This window comes from Lycium ferocissimum, chromosome 4, assembly GCF_029784015.1.
Source record: "Lycium ferocissimum isolate CSIRO_LF1 chromosome 4, AGI_CSIRO_Lferr_CH_V1, whole genome shotgun sequence".
Classification (NCBI taxonomy): Eukaryota; Viridiplantae; Streptophyta; class Magnoliopsida; order Solanales; family Solanaceae; genus Lycium; species Lycium ferocissimum.
In genome coordinates, this window is record NC_081345.1 from 45,751,401 (window position 1) to 45,772,062 (window position 20,662).

The following is a 20,662-nucleotide window of genomic DNA, read 5'->3' on the forward strand; positions in this document are numbered from 1 at the left end:
CAACCACGGTTGGGGGGCGCCAGGGGGCGCTCCCCCCCCACTCACGTGCAACGGGAGGCCCAACCCAAACGGACCCCCGGGCCAAAGGGATCCGGCATACGGACCCAATGGTGTCATTACTCGGCCCCTCCGGTCCAAGCGCTCCTCCGGTTTAGATCGGATGTCATCAGGCACGTTCCCATCTTCCTTGCCTCGGCCCTCATTTCCTCGGTTTACGTTATGTCCGGTTTTATCCGTATACAATAGTATCTCTTCTTAATCTTGATTACTTGTCATCAGAGGCGGATCCAGGATTTGACCGCAACGGGGGCACCATTATCTTTAGTATGTCAATTACTAGCGACAAAGTTAGGCGAGCGACTCTTAAAAACTTATTGATTACAATAGCAAAGTACAAACTTCATTATTATCAAATATAATTAATTTGGTACTAATATAACAAAAGTACATCATCAACTCATACTTGAACTCGACGCGTTTTTATTTTTTGAAAATAGTCAATAATAGCATCATTGCTTACAGTTGCAAATACTTCCTTCTCAAAGTAACAAACTAAACAATTATTTAAAAAATCATCACTAATAGTACTACGTAACTCATCTTAGGATCATTATCATCAATATATTATTAAAAAGAGGATAAATAACCGATAAACTTCTCCCAAATTCATTTGAAAAATAAAAACAAACCTGACTTTTCAAACCAAAATTTAAGAATGTGATAAGATTTTACTACTTCGTATAAGATAATACAATTTTTAATTAAATTAAATGTATAAAGTTATGTATTCCTCAATCCCTAGTAATTAAATACTATTATATTGTTATATAATAAGTAATTTATATTAATCACTAAAAAAGAAGGGAAAGCTTTACGTAAGAGAAGTCCGATCGTTGGCTCGAAAACGATTGCCGGAGAAATTAATGAATATCAACAATAGATTCGACTATGGGTGACGTTTCTAACTTAGTGATTTGTGAGAAACTTGATAATGGAAGAATGGAAGAAGGGTTTGAGAATGGAGAGAGCCAAAGGAGTTTCTTTTTACTTATTACGTTGGGAAAAGATGAGTGAGAAGTTGAAAAAAATCTTTTGAAATTTGGGGCTTATGGGGGGAGGGATTTAATGAAAAAGTATAATGGGAGGGGGACTAAATAATAAAAAGATTAAAAAAAATCTGCATTAGACGCAGGTTTGTACAGCAGTTTAATTCACAAATTTAAAAAAATCTCATATGATGTATTAAAGTGTTATTATAATGTTTAAATATTATCAAGTCTTTTATTTATTTATGATTTTTTAGACAAATATTGGTCTTTTAAGTATCATTACTTGTCCTAATTTTGTTTTTGATAATGTGTCCAGTGGATGGGGACTCTCATATGATTTATTAAAGTGTTACTATAATGTTTAAATAGTGGTATGTCCTCTTTTTATTTTATTTTATTTTATTTTATTTTATTAATTTATGACTTTTTTAGACAAATATTGGTCTTTTAAGTATCATTAATTGTCCTAAAACTCTTTTGGTCATGTGTTCAATGAATGGGGACTCTCATATGATGTATTAAAGTGTTATTATAATTTTTAAATAGTGGCATATCCTTTTATTTATTTTATTTAATTTATTTATGGCCTTTTTAGATAATTATTGGCCTTTTAAATATCATTATTTGTCCTAAAACTCATTTGATCATGTGTTCAATGGATGGGGACTCTCATATAATTTATTAAAGTGTTATTATAATGTTTAAATAGTGGTATGTCATTTTTTATTTTATTTTATTTATTTATGGCTCTTTTTAGACAAATATTGGCATTTTAAGTACCATTACTTATCTTAAAACTCTTTTGATCATGTGTTTAATGGATGGAGACACTCATATGATGTAATAACAGTGTTATTATAATGTTTAAATAGTGGTATGTCCCTTTTATTTATTTATTTATGGCTATTTATACAAATATTGGCCTTTTAAGTACCATTACTTGTCCTAAAACTCTTTTGATCATGTGTTCAATGGATGAGGACTCTCATGTGGTATATTAAAGTGTTATTATAATATTTAAATAATGGCATGTCCTTTTATTTATTTTATTTTATTTACTTACGGCTTTTTAGACAAATATTGTCCTTGGTCTATACATAACTTTTGAAAAATTATTGACCATGCGTGAAGTCGGGCCTAAATGATAACTGTTAGCTATTAACGACGGTCGGTTTATGGTATACCTATCCATGATCCCTTAGATTTGCGCAATTTGAGTTTTGGGGTTTGTGATTTTATTTTTTTGTCCGTACACTCTGCGTCATCACTATCAGGATCATCCTGTCACCTTGCTCATAGAAATTCAGTTCCAACATTTTGAGTTCTCCTCCCATTCACCCATGTAATCACCACCTACTATAATATATTCTGCAATTGACGACATAATAAATCTATAATAGACTACGGCCATGGTCTATGACTGCAATCGACGCCATACTAAGTTGCCCGGGGACTGATTTTTCGATGAAAAGCCGAAACTTTCACCGGAAACGGAATCTGAAAAGTGGATAAATCGGGAGCTTCTAGAGGGAAATATTTTTTTTGTAATTTTTTTTGGGGTAAGTAAAATGTTGGGGGTTGGGGGCCAAAGTGTAACTTTTAAAACTTTGATGCTAGAATTTGACACAAAACTATCTGAGATGCTGACATCATAAATGGTGGCTGTTCCACCATTTTTTTGAAACTTGTGGCCTTTTGGCAAAATAAGTTTTCAAAGTGGCATTTTGGCCAAATACCCCAACTTTCTTCTTCATAAATAATTTTTTCGTTCAAAATAATCTAATTGTGTGACAAAGAAACTTTAATACTTATAAAATTTATCACTAAGATATCATTAACCTGCAAATACATTAAATTAATTATGCGATAGAAAAACGTGACACATTATACCTATTTAATAAAAATTTATATTTTTATATTTTGAGTTTGAGCCCGGGCTTAGCACGGACCTTCCGTAACTAGTATAATGCATACATTTTAATAAGTGAGTCAATTGTGTAAATAGTTTTTACATCATTCGTACATAGAACTTAACTACGACTACAACTACTCAACCTATGGTTAATATGACATCTTATAGCATGTAATATTAACTTCGTACTGTAAACATTTTTTGACAATGTCAATGTATATAATTAAGTAAAATCTTTTTCAATATACTTATATGCTTTAAAATAGAAGTGAAATGTTAATCTTCTATATATCAATAATGTATTTGTTTAGCTCGTTTTATAAAACTAAAACAGTTAAGTTAATGTAATAAGTTCAATGAAGCATAATTATTAGCCCACTACAATTTACCAAGGACTTAATTAAGATACATTTCAATACGTAAATATCACTAAACTCAAGAGATCTAGACCAAAAACAGGGCGTAGTACTGGAAATAAGAGAAATTAGATACAAAGAAATAAACAAGTATAGTGGAGTATCAGATTAGCTACCAACATATATATAAGCCAGAGGGCCGAAAGGGGTTCATCTGGACTTTTGCCGGTAAATCACACTGTATGTATAACATCAAAAACTTTATTTGCATATACATAGTTGATAATCTTTTTGTAAAAGTTCTGTCTCCGCCACTATATTATATATATACCTGTGTACGTACACTGTTAATTAATAACGCGTTTCATCTGCATAAACGCAAAGAAGTTCGTCCAGAGGGGGCAAATCATGGCGGATTTTTTGGCCATGGGATGCCGCCTGTATAGCCTCTGCCGGTGCCTGAGAAGAATTCATGCCGGTTAGTTTCTGCACTACAGATTTGAAGCTCTTTGCATCTGTTTCTATATATTCTGTGTTTATTATGACTATCTTCACAGCTTCTTTATCAGTATTTTGTTTTCTGGACATGTTTTTGGATAAGTCAATTTATAACCAATGGGTGTAGTTTCTCGATTTGGGTATATATAAGAAAAAGAAATGGTTTTTTTCTTGATGTGGGACTTAATTTTTTGGTCGGTTCTTAAAGGAGTAATTTTGATAAATGACGTACTTTCGAGGAAAGCAGGTGAAGGTGCCGGTGTGTGTTTGATTAGAGGACTAAATCAATGTAGTCATATATTTATGTGATTATACAAATACATCGACAATTCGTTAAATTTGTTAGTAAATTTTAATATTTAGACATTTGAATTATGACATGTTCTAATTGACTACCTGATATGATAAAATATTTCTATTAGACACTTCCAGCTCAAATTTTGAAAAAGCTTTTGTGCGAGCGCAAATTAACCACATAAAATATGTTAACACCTTCAATTATACGCATTAGTCTTAATAAGCCATAAAACCTCAGGCCTGTTTCAATTGAGACTGATGTATATAATTAAAGGAGGTGACATATTTCTTATGAGTCATTTGTGCTATATATCACCCTAACATTTAGATAAGATGAATTAGCGGATCAAAATGACTAAATCCATAAATTGACGAGTCAATGAATTCAATGGCGGAGCCAGAATATTTATTTCGGGATTAAAAAATATAAAGAAGTAGACACGCGAATAAGCCAAGGGGATTCAACACTACTATAAATACGTAAATCATAATTTTAACCAACAGTGTAATTTTTCTTTGAAACCCCTTTGCACCTTACTAGCTTCGCCCCTGAATGGACCGTGCAAACTTGTAAGCGGATTTGTCGAGTCATATTTTTACGAGCTAATTAATTTTATTACCTATAAACGATCGTACATATGGTAGGGGTCTGTTTTTGTACGGCAAAAAGATTGACAGTTAAGAAAATGGTACTAGCAGTCTAGAAGGTCTGTTCTTTGAGAAAAAGTCATAAGCATAATCCACAAAATTGCATCGATTCAATTGGGCCACTTGGCTACGTGCATGCTTTACTTCATGCGCGCACAGTCAGCGGATTTAGAGCGCGGGGAGGGTGTTTGTCCGAACACTCTCGACAAAAAATTACATTATATATATAAGATAAATTTTCTGTGTTTATGTATATATATTAGCTTTTGAATATCCTAAACAAATGTAAAAAGGATTAGCTCAAGCGGTCCAGGTATTCAAAATTATCTCTAGTGTCCTAGGTTCGATTCCTAGGGAACAACATTATTTTTTATATTTAGCTTTTGTTATTTTTTCCGAACTCCTGAGTGAAAATTCTGAATCCACCACTGCACACAGTGAAATATATTCGTAGTTGTCACAAAATTTCTACATACTCATTCATATATTCTCTCTCATGAGGCCGGAACTATCGTTGACGAAAAGTGAACAATTCATGAATATTCTTCTCATGAAGATTATATATATATATATATATATATATATATATATATATATATATATATATATATATATATCTTTTTTTTTTTTAACTTGTTCAGTAAATTAAAGATAGATTTTCTCATTTACTTGTCCAATATTTCAATAAACTGAGTTTTTTTTTCAAGTTTATCCTTATCATACCATTTCTCAAACTAATTGAAGTAATAATAGTCCAATTTAAATTTTTAAATACAATAATAATAAATTTATTAAGTAAGTACACTTGTTAATGCTTTCTTAAGGAAATGCAAAAAGACTCGATAACTAAAAGGGAACCAAGGAAGTAAATCTTCAGCAACATTAGCAAATTATTGGGTTTGAGAAAAAAGAGAAAAGAAAACATAACTACAGGGATTTTATAATATTAAATGTTAATTACTAACAGATGATAGCTACATCAAATCAGAGTTGAATTATTCATTACATGCACTTTAAAAGTCATCATCTAATTATTATACATGAAATTATATAACGTTCAAACCTGTTGTTGAAATATGAAGGTGCCTTGTTTTACTATACCATCTCTCATTAATTTTGACTATAAGACTTGACCAATATCAATCGAGCAATGTTTTCAGAGGCGTTTTCGAGGCGAGCCTCGGGACGGAGCGTAACAAAAACTCTCCGAGCCGCAAATAAAAGTGTAGATCAATAGGGAGTATGCCCTAGAATTTGGGGCGTAAGTCCCGGGCGCAGAAGCGTAAGCGCGGGCGTAAAGGCATACCTCCCGGACGTTAATTTAATTTTTATTGTTTTAAAAGTATTTTTTGCTATAAATTATGATTTTATTATTGTTGTAGTAATATTTATACTTTATGTTATCATGTTTATGTTTTTGTGTTGTAGTGATTTTTAAAAAAAATATATAAATAAAGAAAGGAACTCTCATAGAAATTAACACTGCCATAATTAATTTTTTAGATGATTATGTATGAAATTGATATGATAGAAATTTTATAGCACTATGTTCCTGAAGCAACTTCATCAACTTTTTGTCATTGCTCTTACACTTTTTGCCCTTCTCCTTCTTTGAATACATAAATAGAAGTCAGTGCAAATATTAGTTGAGGGTGGAAGGACTAATAAATTTGGATATTGATGATGAAGTGAATGAAGATTTCATTTTAAAGATTATCTAGGCTATTATTATTTTTTGTGTTGTGACCTCTGTCAAACAATAATTATAATAATTCTTTTTATATTATTGGTGATTTATTTGAAGTTATTTACAGATATTTAATGAAAACTTTACATTTACTTATTTTTTAATAATAAAATTATAAAATTGAAGATATATGAAACATATACCCCATAGATCCATGGGATTTACGGCCTGCTTACTGAATTAATACAATCAATTGTGGTTGCAAAATTATACACATCACACCCATTATGATTTTAATTTAATTTTGGGTCACGTTAGGCCCACCTGACTTGTTGTAATAAATAAAGTTTTGCAACTTATTTAAATAATAAATAAGATGAACACGCACTTCAAAGTGCTATCAAAACATGTAAAAGGTCGTGGGCTCAAATTTTAGCACTGTGCAAAAATAAAAATAAAATTAAAATCTCACCATCACCCAAAGAGAGAAAAAAGTATTCCACGTGGTTGGTTTATTATAAGGAACCAAACCACAAACAAAGAAAGTAGTGAAACATAATATAATTAAGTACTTAGTATATGCTCGCGCTAATTTAAACTTTTTGATAAAAGCTTCCTACCAAAAAGATGTTTATTCTCAGAGTTTGAAGCGGAAATCTCTATTTAAGGGCAAGGGTGACTTAATTATTTCAGCGTAGGCGGGATAGCAGAGGCGGATCTAGCACGTAACATAAATTTACATGAACTCATTAATTTTTGTCTAAATATATACATTTGACTATAAATTAATTATTACATATTTAATTGATGTTGTGGGGACGGGCATAATATACTAGTAGTTCTGCTGCTGAGTTTGTCAACTTTGTTGATTAATTTAAGTTCATATTTTGAGTCATTGACAAAAGGGGTCAACAGCGTTACGTTGCAGTCGACTATTCTTAATTAATATCAATATTAAAATGAAGAACTTGCCAATAAAGTCAGTAGGTACATGCGTATATTTTACAGGGAAAAGGGTTAAAGATACCCTTTATTTTATTTTAAATGGCAAAAAATATCCTTCATTATGATTTTGGATCATTTATGCCCCTTCTATTATGAAAATTAACAAATATACCCCTTTTTTTGACGGAAATTCCCAAATTGATTTAAACAACCCACTCCCATATTTTACTCGCCCCAACTCGCCTCCTAAAACCTTCTCTCTCATATTTTCTCATAGTAACTTGACTCTCAAGCCCACCGCTCCGGTGAAGTCCATCTCGAACAACCACTTCTGACATTCCCTTTCCCAGCACCAACGGCTGTCGCTACTGTCAAATGACTTTGCCCTATTTTATAAACTATAAAATATTTATAGAATTTAAGTTATATATATTATGTAATAAGAAGTGTAAATAACTATTTCCTTTTCTGCCAGCATGGATAAATTGATTATTTGGATTTATCTGTATATGAACTCGACTACTTATTATTTTTTCTTTAAAAGCTACGACGTATCCTATCAATAATTTTACGTAATGCTTTAATGATTGATCGTTAGTCTAACATAATTTGATAATTACACGGAATACTTTTCAAAATCAAAGAAAAAAACACCTAATCAAATTTGTGATTGTTATTTTGGTCAACATTTCACATCATACTAACCAAAAGGGGAATAGATCATTGACAAAACTGCACTGTCTCTATATTATGAGATTTTGACAAATATAATTTAATTATAGTCAATTGTTGTTGATTAATTTTTTACGCAAACCAAGACAGAGACAATAGTCTTAATAGTCAATCTTTCTTTTTTGGAACCGGATTTTCATATTATGTTATACTCCCTCCATTCCATAATAAGTGATGTTTATAACTTATATGCACACACATTAAGAAATTACTTACTCCTAGAAATTTATGAGAATTTTTATTAATTTACCCCTAATTAATGCCTAGAAATAAAAAAGCTATTTAATGATTCTTGATTAAGATTAATTTCTTCTTGAAATCCTAAAACACTACTTATTTTGAAACAAAATGAAAAACCTAAAATACTACTTATTATGGAATGAATGGAGTATTATATGTTCTCGATACTTACGATATTTCGCTACAGCAGCACTATAACAGTAAAACGTTATCCAGACAACAACATTTTTATAAAGAGGTTTGACTAAGAAAACTTAAAGTATTACATGCTTCATTTCAAAAAGAATTCTAACATATAAGAGTACGCAATATTACCTTTTTTTATTATATGTTCTTTTAAGGTGATGTGGCGAATAAATGTGAGAGAGCTAGTAAAGGAAGTTTTAACAGGATTAAGATTTTGTACCGAAATAATACAAGATAGAGTTGCAACTCCAGTTCTGGAATGTTTGCCTCTAATTCACTAAAAATGATATTTTATACAACTTTTGACAATTCAAAATCATTTTTCTATCAAAAAATTTAAAATTTATTTTTTGTCTTTCCATCAAGTTGATTTTCCAACTATTTTGGTATTTTTTTTTTCTACTATAGTTAACACAACACATAGTACAAACCAAAGGTCAAACTGGATCTTTTAATTGACAAAAGGGGTCAACAGCGGTGCGTTACAGTCGACTGTTCTTTTAATTAATATCAATAAAATGAAGAACTTGTCAATTAGAGTTTCATAAAGTCAATAGGTACATGCGTATATTTTAGGAAAAACAACACAAATGTCCATGGAAGAGAAAAAAATTACCCGTTCATATCCCCTCCCAAATAAATAATATAGCTACCTGTATAGCTATTAATTAATTACTCGTGTATCCCTTAAGCTATTAATTAATTACTCGTGTATCCCTTAATTCTTTACGCAAAATTTCGGCGCCAAATATGGTGCACTTCAAGTGCTTTTGTGCCGAACTTTTTTTTTTTTAGTCTTTTTCTCTTTTGCCTATTTATCTTTTATTCATTTAGTTTTTGGTCTTTTTTTTTTTAAAGATAAAAATAAGATACAAAGGTAAAACTATTAGCTAACTATTTTTAGACTAATAAAAAAATAAAACTTAAATTATTAGACTTTAACAAGAAGATTAAAAAAAAAAATACTAAAAGCACTAACTTATTTATTAAAAATTAAAACAATAGAAAATATATTTTTATCTAAAATATGACATTATTTTTTAGATCACCAATAAAAGTTGCTAAAAATAATATAAAAATTAACTCTTTTTACAAAATATAACTCCCTAAAAATGATATAAATATTAAAATATCAAACACTGTTCAATCCTCTATGATACCCATGTGGTATATTATGTACTGGCAGGGTATCATAAAGAACTAACAGTTCATTCTTTCAAGAAAAACACTCAGTCCTCTGTAATATCTTTTGAGTGTATGATATATTATGGGGTCAGTCATCCATGATACCATGTCTGTATATATGATATATACCATGTAGGTATCATAGACGATTAAGCTCCTTTTTTGAAGAATGAGTCAGCTTGTCTGTCCTCTATGATATCCTGTTAGTATGTATAGATTCCAGATTGGTATCATAGAGGATTGGGCTCTTTTTTGAATGAATGAACAAGTCCCTCTGATACTCGTCAGTATATGATATAACCATGTGAGTATCATAGAGGAATGAGAAGTGTTTTTTATTTTTATTTTTAAGGAATGGATCAGTTTATGATACCTCTTTTAGTATATAAAGTTCAAAAATCATTAGATAATAATTCAGAAATTGCAATAGAAAAGAAATAAGGGAGGTTTGTGATGATTTTTCAATCTTTTCTACTAGGTAATCTAGTATCCTTATGCATGAAGATAATCAATTCGGTCGTTGTGGTCGGACTCTATTATGGATTTTCGACCACATTCTCCATAGGGCCCTCTTATCTCTTCCTTCTCCGAGCTCTGGTTATGGAAGAAGGAACCGAGAAGAATGTATCAGCAACAACTGATTTTATTACGGGACAGCTCATGATGTTCATATCGATCTATTATGCGCCTCTGCATCTAGCATTGGGTAGGCATCATGCAATAACTATTCTAACCCTACCATATCTTTTGTTTCATTTCTATACCATATGGATATCATAGATGACTAAGCTCTATTTTTTTTTTTTTTTGAAGGAATGAATCAGTTCTCTTTGACATCTTGCGAGTATATGATATTATCAATGATACCTTGTCAGTATATGATATATACCATTGAATATCATAGAGAATTGAGTTGTATTTTTCTTGAAGGAATGAACCAGTCCTTTATGATACCTTGGCAGTATAAGATATATGATATATACCATAGGGGTGTCATAGAGGATTGAAGAATGTTAAGATATTTTGATGGATTTAATTAATTGGAAGTAAGGTCAAATATGTTAATTCATATTTTATTGTAATGATAATAAATAATTTTAAAAAAGGTTAAGAAAATCAAAATTAGATTGGTAACATAATATTGTAAACCAAAAGAAGCATGCACGCAAAACTACGCCCTGAACAGAATATCAAATTTCGCGCGGGCATTTTCACCGCCAAATAACAAGAGATTCAATAGGGTATACTCGGACTCTGCCAAAGACCAAAGCCTGATATTTAAATGGAAACGGGTAGAGGATGGCCCCCATCATCCGCCGAGTTTCGAACCGTGAGCCAATGGCCGTCGGGAATTTCTCGGTTATCAAAAAAAGTTTCAAAAGTGCATAAGATTAATCAAAGCTAACTGTAGTGAAGGTAGGACATTTACCATTAATACACTAGCAAAAGCAAAGGTCAATAGACATGTCCGGCAGCACTAATTAAGTACTAGAATTGGCAAGGTAATGGAACATGGACACTACAGAAACATATTCATTTCGCCTTCCCATTTTGACCTCAAGTCTTCTAAGAGAGCTTGCGCCGTTCTCTTTCAAGACCTTGAACTCCACGCATCGCCTAATGCATCTAAGGGCTGGAAACTCGAGGCCTCACGGGTGTCTTCGAAGGACTCACCCTACAACATTAATAAAGTTGTAAAGTTAGAAGTCATACTTCAGATATACAGTCAAACCTCTCTATAACAACGTTATTTGTTTCGATATTTTTTGGTTTGCTATAGTCAAATGTTGCCATAGAGAGAACATATAATATAACATAACACAAAAGATCGGTTCCACAGAAAACACGGCTGTTATAGTGAAATGTTGTAATAGAGAGGTCTGACTATATATTGAAATACCTCTTAAGAGAGGAGAAAAACAGATGAGAGCCAAGGGAGAGAAGAAACGTACTTCAAGAATCACCTCAAATGTAAAGTTAAAAGCCAGATTATGGCAATAGCACAAATTTTACATATTTTCTTTGACAACTCTTTCCTATAAAAGCATCTGCGTGCGGCCCTCGCGTTTTCTCCATTTCATATATTTGACTCGATAATCACTCGAATATTTACAAGCTAATGAATGCTAATGATTACAAAAGTATTCTTGGGGCTCCAGCATGTTCAAACTCCAACAATAATCTTTTTAAAATACCTAGCTTGTTAATTTCTTTTAAGCAAGATTCCATTACATTGTATTAATCATTAGAATTGAGATAAGGATATCGTCAAATATTTTAGTCATACTTGTTCAAAACACACATGTATTTTAGTATTTAGGTAGATTACTACTTAAGGATGCTATCACTTAATAGGACTACTTTTTATTCGATGCATGTAGGAAACAATCATCTTTAACTAACTACAACTTAGAGCCTGTTTGGATGGGCTTATTTTAAGCAGCTTATAAGCTGCAAATAGCTTATAAGCTAAAAAAAAAATAAGTTGGGGTAGCCCAACTTATTTTTTTTGGCTTATAAGCTGTTTTAGATAAGCTAAGTCAAACGGGCCCAATTATTTTTTTGAGCTTATTTTAAGCACAAAATGACTTTAAGCTGGTCAGCCAAACACTCAAAAAAGCTGAAAACAGCTTATAAGCAACTTATAAGCCAATCCAAACGGGCTCTTAATCTATAGAGTTGAGTACAAAAATGCCGATAGTAGAAAGGTTCAACGAGCAAAAATGCATTCACAAGGAAAAAGGTCAATGTGGATCAAGCTGAAGCAATCTAAATAAACTTTTATAATAAGGAACTTCTAAATAAATTTTACCTGATAGGTTGGGAACCCAACATCTCACCACAAAGATCCAACGCCAAAATTGCACTCTCGGCCTGCACATTTTTCAAGTATAAGTTTGACGGCGAACATTGCTCCGCTGTTAGGGAGGTTGTTTTAAATAAAATTATCATCAAGACTCATTTCCAGCTTGTTCTTTCTCAATTGAAATTTTAACAAAAAGAGAGAATATTAGCATAATTGAAAAAGTCAATTATAGAAAAGAGAATAAGGTCAAATCTGGGAAGTGCAAAAAAAAAAAAAAAAAAAAAAAAAGAGGGAAGTTCAGAATGGAAATAATGAGGTTCGTATCTAGTTTTGCCGAAACCTGATGGTGTATTTTGTTGTTGTCTCTCCCACCAAACTCTTTCGAAAACCAAAAAAAAAAAAAAAAAAAAAAAAAAAAGGAAGGAAAATCCCCTCAAACCAAACAGCACGGAGTTTCTTCACCCCAATGTGACCCCCATGGGTAAAGAGCACCAATGATAACAAGAATTACATTAAAAGCACACAAAGTTAATGGTGAGATTACATTAAGAAATCCTGTGACATAATTAAGCAATAATGCGATATATATATATAGAGAGAGAGAGAGAAGGGGGGAGAGAAGGGGGGAGAGAAGGGGGGGAGAGAGGGGGGGAGGGGGGAGGCAGAGAGAAGTCTACTTGGGGCGGACATCAGTCTGTTTGGCTAATGGAAATTTTAGTTTTGAGTTTTTGGTTTGGAAGATCGCAAATCCAAACCAAACAGAAAAAAATTTGGTTCAATTAGATTTTTTGTAATTCCAGCTCCGTGTATTTTGGTTGAGCCTCGTCAAAATTTGACAGTGAAACAGAAATGGTTCTACTATTAGTTTTTGCAAAATATTCTCAATCCCATTTCTCCATTCGTCCCTTTCTTTCTCCAAGAACTTAAAATTCTTTGACATCATCATCAATAATGGAAAGGTTTTGCAACTGAGGCCAAAGGTAGGAGAGGGTAAATGGTGGTGAAAGGTACAAACGGGTAAAGGTTGGTGTAGGAGGGGACAAAGCGTAAAAGATGAACATTTCAGTTTTTTGGTTTAAGCCGAATCTTTCTAACAATCCAAACAACTGAAATTTCAAAACATCAAAATCATAACAGACCAAAACCCGAAAAAGTAAAAAAAAAAAAAAAAAAAAATCTGTTTGTTCGGGTTTTAACCGAAAGTACACCCACCCCTAGAGTATACTCTCGCAGCATTTGAAACACAAATTGCCTATTTCTCTGTATGCAGGTGGACATGGGTATATTACCGCAAAAGGCAAGTGTGCAGATAGGAATGGGTCATTGATGCTTAATGCTAGCATATACGTTGCAAAGAAGAAACAACGTACCATAACAAATTCAACAAAACCAATACGGGTAGAGTGCACTTGATCCCCCAAAAGCCTCAAACGAGAAACCTGCAAATGAAGAATTATCATTCAATCTCACCTCTTAAGTCAAGATTCCAGATGTGTTTGGTATGAATACAAGTGTTTTCCACAGAAAATACTTTTCTAGAAAATCAGTGATTTTCTTATTTATTTTCTGGTGTTGTTAAGTAAGCAGAAAATATTGTCCCAAAATATATAATCTAGGAACTTATTTTCCTAGTTTAGATGGAACCAGTGGGGGCTATAGGGGTGGGGATGAGGGCAGGGTGTGGGGAGGAAACAATCAGTGTGGATGGAACTTATTTTCCCTACTTCTATTCGGGAAGTCATTTTCCTCATTTTTAAGGAACTTAGTTTCCTAGTTTCCAAAACTTTTGACCAACCACACATGAGAAAATTGGAAAATAATTTTCAAACGTTTCCTCCATGTTAAACACACCCTTCGCATTTTATTGAGGGCTATTGAACATCAGACTGACCTCACCACATCTTGTCTCAAAAAAGAACTTGACATCAGCTTGAGAAACCTGTTGAGCATAGAATACATTAATTTCTCAAATATGAAATAAAGCAGCAAATCCTACAATAAGCAAAATACAATCCAACCACCAACTAAGATATGAGGCCATGAGCCAGATAACACAGTAACACTAGGGTCTGTTTGGTATGAAGGAAAATGCTTTCAGCGGAATATTTTCTTAGAAAATGTTTCCTGGAAAATAAGTGGGTTTCTTGCTTATTTTTTGGTGTTTGGTAAGTAAAAAAATATTGTTCCAAAAGCATTTGTATATAATTTAGACAAACGCTATAGGGTGGGGGTAGTGTTGTGGGGGTGGGATGTCTTGGAGGGTGGGGGGAGACAATCAAAGTGAAATGCCACTATGGAACTTGTTTTGCCTGATTCAGCTAGGGAAGTCGTTTTCCTTATTGTTAAGGAACTTATTTTCCAAAAATTTAGACCAACCAAACATGAGAAAATTGGAACTGTACCAAACACACCCCTAGTGTGAGCTCCAAAAATACCCCATAGAGAGATGCAGTCGAGAAAAAATATGAAACACTATACCATCTTATCGATATTTGTACAATAAACTGTCCTCGCGCACATCTCACGCTCATCCTCTGACTGCATATAAAACAAAACAACACATCAATTGACAAGAAATCAATTAGTTGACCACGACTCCACAAGGAAGAGATAGAACCATAAACAAATTCTTTTGGTAATATTCTCCACAGACAAGCACAATGAAATGCCAAAGATTTGCATACCCTTGGAAGGAATGTAGGATTCACAGGTAGTATAGCAGTTTTTGAAGGTAGAACCTTGAGTTGAGAGAAACCTAATATTGTCCCACAAAGACTAAGTGCAGCTTTTGCAGAATCTGTTCAGAATGAATCGAAATGACATTAGTAGCGTTTCAAATGTCCAGCAATCTTAAGAACTTCAAGCCAAAATATACTACTTACATTCATCAGCAAACTCCACAAAAGCAAAGCGAAGGCGGGAGTGTGCATCACCACAAACTCGGCAGTCAACGACCTGCAAATAAGCACCACCAAAATGAAATCAACCACTCTACACTCTTTAAAAGAGAAGTTTTATGAAGACAGTATACTTATGGAAAAATTCTAAGTCATTACAAAAGGCAAATTAAGATGACAAACAGGAACAGAAACATCATGACTTCATTCAACGTTTACCCACACATTGCACCCAAAGGCAGAGCCAGAATTTAGAGTTTATGGGTTCTGAATTTGCCACCGAACCAATTGAACGTCATCGTTACTGGATTCAAAATTAAATATCTATACGTACTTAATGAATTTCCTAATACAAATACAGAGTCTAAACAAAAGTTACTGGATTTTTCCGAACCCGTAACTAATACTTTCCCTCCTTTCCTGGTTGCAGCTCCAACACAAACATATTAAATCTATGCCTTTCTGCACCTAACAAACTTCTTCCACAGATTTTCAGTCCCAATAGTAAATAGTCGAAATGAGTGTGTGGAAATGTCAATTCTCATTATAGGCACCCTGAAAAGACAAAGCATGAGTTCTAGAGCCCAACTATTAATGTAAAAATGCTACGCCCAGAGAAAACAAGCATATGCAGGTCCAACCATAGACCAAACTGCCCGCTCTTGAGTGTGATGAAGGAAGTTAGGAGACAACAAGAACCAGGATCTGAATTCCTCTGTAGGGAACCATAGGGGGCTTATTTGAAAAATGTAAGTCTTTGCATACGAAAATTCGTATATTCCTCAACAATGATAAGCATAACAACTCCCTTTTGTCAAAGGCATCTTCAGAAAAGTGAAGTGGAACATACTTCTTATTTATGTGCAAATTGCTAAAAGGAGATGATTTTCCCACCAAATGGGGATTGGAGATTTGCTGGAGATTGAAAACATATATTTTTTGGTGAAACACAAAAATATGTGAAATCAATGAGGGGGTGGCATTAGTGGTTCAAGTCAATAAGCGAAGAGGTCCTTCTCATTAAAGCTCAAGCATTTACTTTTCTAGTTCGAGACCAACGTCTTGGGGCTGACATGGGATCTACTCAAGCACCTACTGGTTTAGGTAAATATCTTATGCGTTCCCCGACTGGGGAGGTCTTTTTCGAGGAGAAACTATGCGCTTTTTGAAAAAGGTCGGAAGAAATGCACTGGGTTTAAAATGGAAAAAATATATAGAAGTAAATTAACCGGCTGTCTGTTTTTTCTTTATGTTATGCTGAGAGGAGTAATCTACAATAGTAATTTTACAGGTAGTCCAAGTTAGCACGGATAGTGCATCTTTATACAAATTAACAGAGAGGGAAGGGAATTACTTGTTTCTTGCTTTCTCATGTTATTATATCTAATATGATGATTTCAATCAATGTTCAGAAGGGCATAGTGACTTACTTGTCCATAGGCACTAAATAGCGCAGCAAGGTGCTCTTCTGTGATCTATATTTTAAGGTAAAAATAAGAAAAACTACGTAAGTACTAATATAAAACATCAAAGAAAATTCAACAGTCGTCCATCCTTACATACATTGATATCAAGGTCCGAGACATAGACTGTTCGCCTAATGCTATCTTCTCTTTGAGCTCTAAAAGATCTACTGTTCATCCTCCTTCTGCCCTGGTTAAAGTTGTTTCCTCTCTGCGAAAAAAGAAAGTGAGACAAAAACAAAAGTAACTTCGGCACACAAGAAAACATGACAAACGTAATCGCTTGAGATAGTTGTTCATGATTCAGATTGGTGATTAAGGCATTAAACAAGATACCAAACTGAGTTATGCGACGCCATAGTAAATTAGAAAATGTCAAGTAGGTAAAAAATATAAGTGGTTTTCAACTAGTAGCATAGCTGATACTGGCCTATTATGCACTCTCTCATTTGAAGGTAAGCAAATTTGATGATCTGACCAAAACTTTGATTTTATATGAAAGAGTAACAAATTAACCCTTAATATCTCATCCACATATAACAAAAGTTCTGTTTTAATATCACAAAACAGACCAATGTAATGAAATGGCACAACTAGCACGTGCACATCAGATTGAAACGACAAATTCCATGTCATCCACTATAATGATCCAACGGTACTCATCCATTCAAATCAGCTAAGCATCAAAATTGAACATACAAATTGAAGTAATTGATCCCATTTAACTAACAAGTGTCAATTTCTGTTTTTAACAATGGAGAGCCAGAAATGGCCTACTAATAGACCAATAGTCATCAACCTTTTTTGCAATTTTAAATCTTTATACATTCCACGTTTTCCTGATAGTTGCGAAACCCGTGTTTCTAAATTCTGTTCAATCAGCAGCCGTGAAATCATTTGGACCGTTGCAACAACTTAAAGCGGAAACTGATTATTTAAAGTCCTCACAGGATCAATAGTTCCCCAAAATACATGGAATATCCAAAAACAAGCATTCCTTACCTAACAAATATTGACATTTCTCAAACTAGTATGAAAATAACAGTTAGATTTCCCTCAATTCCATCCATTACACTCACAAATTAATGCGTGCACACGCACACACACACACAGAGAGATATACCTTAAAGATAAAATCTTTTAGAGGAATCCTTGTATACTAAAAATAACAAGTTCACTGATATTGACAAAATTCAGCATGGGATCCATTAAACCATGTTCAGTCATGAAAAGAGACCTTAGAACAGACTATAGCAGCATCAAAATTGCAATTTTTCCAAGTAATCCTCCAACTAACAATTGTTCAGTCATCAAAAACACCTTTAAACAGACTAAGACAATATGGAAATTCCAATTTTGGTTAGTAAAATACTCCAACTAAAAAATTTTCAGTCACCAAAAAGACCTAAAACAGACTAAAACAATATGGAACTTCCAATTTTGGTTAGTAAAATCCTCCAACTAATATTATCCAGTCATCAAAAAGACCTTAAAACAGACTAAAACAAGAAAAATTCAAATTTCAACAACCCTTCAGAAGAAAAAAATTGAACCATGAATAATATAACAATAATCAAAATTGAAGCTATACCCTTAAAACAAACAAACAATATAGAAATTCCAATTTTTCAAGTAAAATCCTCCAACTAACAATTATTCAGTCATCAAAAAGACCTTAAAACAGACTAAAACAATATGGAAATTCTACTAATAATTGTTCAGTCATAAAAAAAAGACCTTAAAACAGACTCAAACAATATGGAAATTCCAACTAATAATATTCAGTCATCAAAAGGACCTAAAACAGACTAAAATAATATTAAAATTCCAATTTTTCCAAGTAAAATCCTCCAACTAACAATTTTTCAGTCATCAAAAAGACCTTAAAACAGACTAAAACAACAAAATCAAACTCAACAACCCTTCAAAAATTAAATTATGAACAATATAATAATAATTTAAAAAAAAAAAAAAACACTAAGTCATGAAAAAAGACCTTAGAACATACTATAGCAACATCAAAATTGCATTTTTTTTTCCTAGTAATCCTCCAACTAACAATTGTTTAGTCATCAAAAAGACCTTAAAACAGACTAAAACAACAAAACAAAATCTCAACAACCCTTCAAAAAAAAAATTAAATTATAAATAATATAACAATAATTAAAAAAATAAAAATTAAAGCTATACCCTTCTATTATTTCTGATACCATCACCTCCTCCCATAGTCTTATCAACTGTCACAAAATTGTTGAAAATTATGTGATCACGATTATATGAAGAAGGAATAAATTCCTTAGCCATTGGATTCAACTTGAGATTATTCAACATATGATCAACAATATCATAATCTTTTTTAACACCATTATTATTAACATTAACTACAGATTCACATTTCACATTTGGCTCAGAAACCTCAATTATAGCTATTTCATTAGACCCTTTTGCACCACCAGCCATTGAAATAAACTCAACAAAAGTTCAAATTTTAACAAGAAAAAAACAAAGAATTTTTTATTCCAATAAATTAAAGATCAGATTTTTTTTGTGAAAATCTAATTTTTTTTTAACCCCAATATAGAAAAAAATACCAGAAACACAGAAAAAAACTCAAATTTTAACAAGAAAACAGAAAAATAAGAGGAATTCTTGATTCTAATAAATTAAAGATCAGATTTTTTTGTGTAAAAATCTAATCTTTATATGACCCAATATAGGAATATATATAATAAATTATGGGTGTAGATCAAAAACTCAAAATTTAACAAGAAAACAGAAAAATAGACCAATTCTTGATTCTAATAAATTAAAGATCAGTTTTTTTTGTGTAAAAATCTAATCTTTATATGACCCAATATAGGGAAATGTAGAATAAAGTGTGGGTATAGATCAAAAACTCAATCTTTAATGTGAATTTGATTATTTTGGACCAAATGTGTTCAAGAAAAGACTATTAATAGAGACCCATTTTTGGAGAAAAAAGATGGAAATGGAATCAAAGTGATGAGTGAGAAAGAAGAGAGAGAGAAGGGGTTTTTGTTTTGTGACAAAATTTGATCATATGTTGAGTAGTGGATTTTCGGTATGTGTGGTTTATCAAGAAAACAACAAGTGGCTTTGGGCTTTGGCCTTTTGCAAATTGCAATTCTTCTTATTCTTTTTTTTTTTTCTTTTTTTCTTTTTCATTTTGTATCTAGTATTCGCATTAGAGCTCAATTATTATTTGAATTAGTCTTTGCGTAGGATTCATTTACGGGAAAATGCTCCCTAACAACGATTTTTCCATAACCAGGGCTCAAACTAAAAATTTTTGGTCAAGAAAAGAGCAACCTCATCTGCTGCACCATATCCGATTGCTTTTGTTGTTGTTGTTGTTTGTATAAGTCATTGCATATTGTGTATTGTGTTACACATACCGAGGAGTTGTAGGGAAAATAGATTTATCTTTATAGGTGTATGAATAAGAAATATTAGGAGATGACATGTGTCCTTTGCATGAATTATATCATGGGCTGAATATGTGTATGATCCCTCAATTATATTTGTTTGTTTTCCCCTTTTAAACATGTAAACAAAAAATTGCACTTATTAAACACTTGAATTCGAGTCAAATTATATTTATTTAACGTACATTGCTAATATGGCTCTGTATATATAGAGATTTTTTTTTACAAATAGCTAGCGAATTTATGAAACGTTAGCTACAGTTTATGTATTTGCAAAACTTAGCTATAGTTGTTGTATCAGGCGAGTATCAGCGA

General features: G+C 32.5%; 1 protein-coding gene across 2 annotated transcripts; it reads right to left on the reverse strand.

Moving 5' to 3' along the window:
• Window positions 1–11,095: 11,095 nt before the first annotated feature.
• Window positions 11,096–19,435, reverse strand: LOC132053282 (polyadenylate-binding protein-interacting protein 9-like). 2 transcript variants are annotated; one of them, XM_059445242.1, is made up of 11 exons: window positions 18,402–19,019; window positions 17,332–18,316; window positions 17,002–17,112; window positions 16,869–16,913; window positions 15,424–15,496; window positions 15,226–15,338; window positions 15,020–15,079; window positions 14,433–14,480; window positions 13,912–13,980; window positions 12,548–12,609; window positions 11,096–11,410 (listed from the first exon to the last, which is right to left on the reverse strand). In XM_059445242.1, the coding sequence occupies exons 3-11, from the start codon at window positions 17,077–17,079 to the stop codon at window positions 11,362–11,364; spliced, it is 597 nt and encodes a 198-aa protein (XP_059301225.1). In that variant the 5' UTR covers window positions 17,080–17,112; window positions 17,332–18,316; window positions 18,402–19,019; the 3' UTR covers window positions 11,096–11,361. The 2 variants fall into 2 exon arrangements, with proteins under 2 accessions (XP_059301225.1, XP_059301224.1); XM_059445241.1 differs by lacking the exons at window positions 17,332–18,316; window positions 18,402–19,019 and adding an exon at window positions 19,092–19,435.
• Window positions 19,436–20,662: the final 1,227 nt, after the last annotated feature.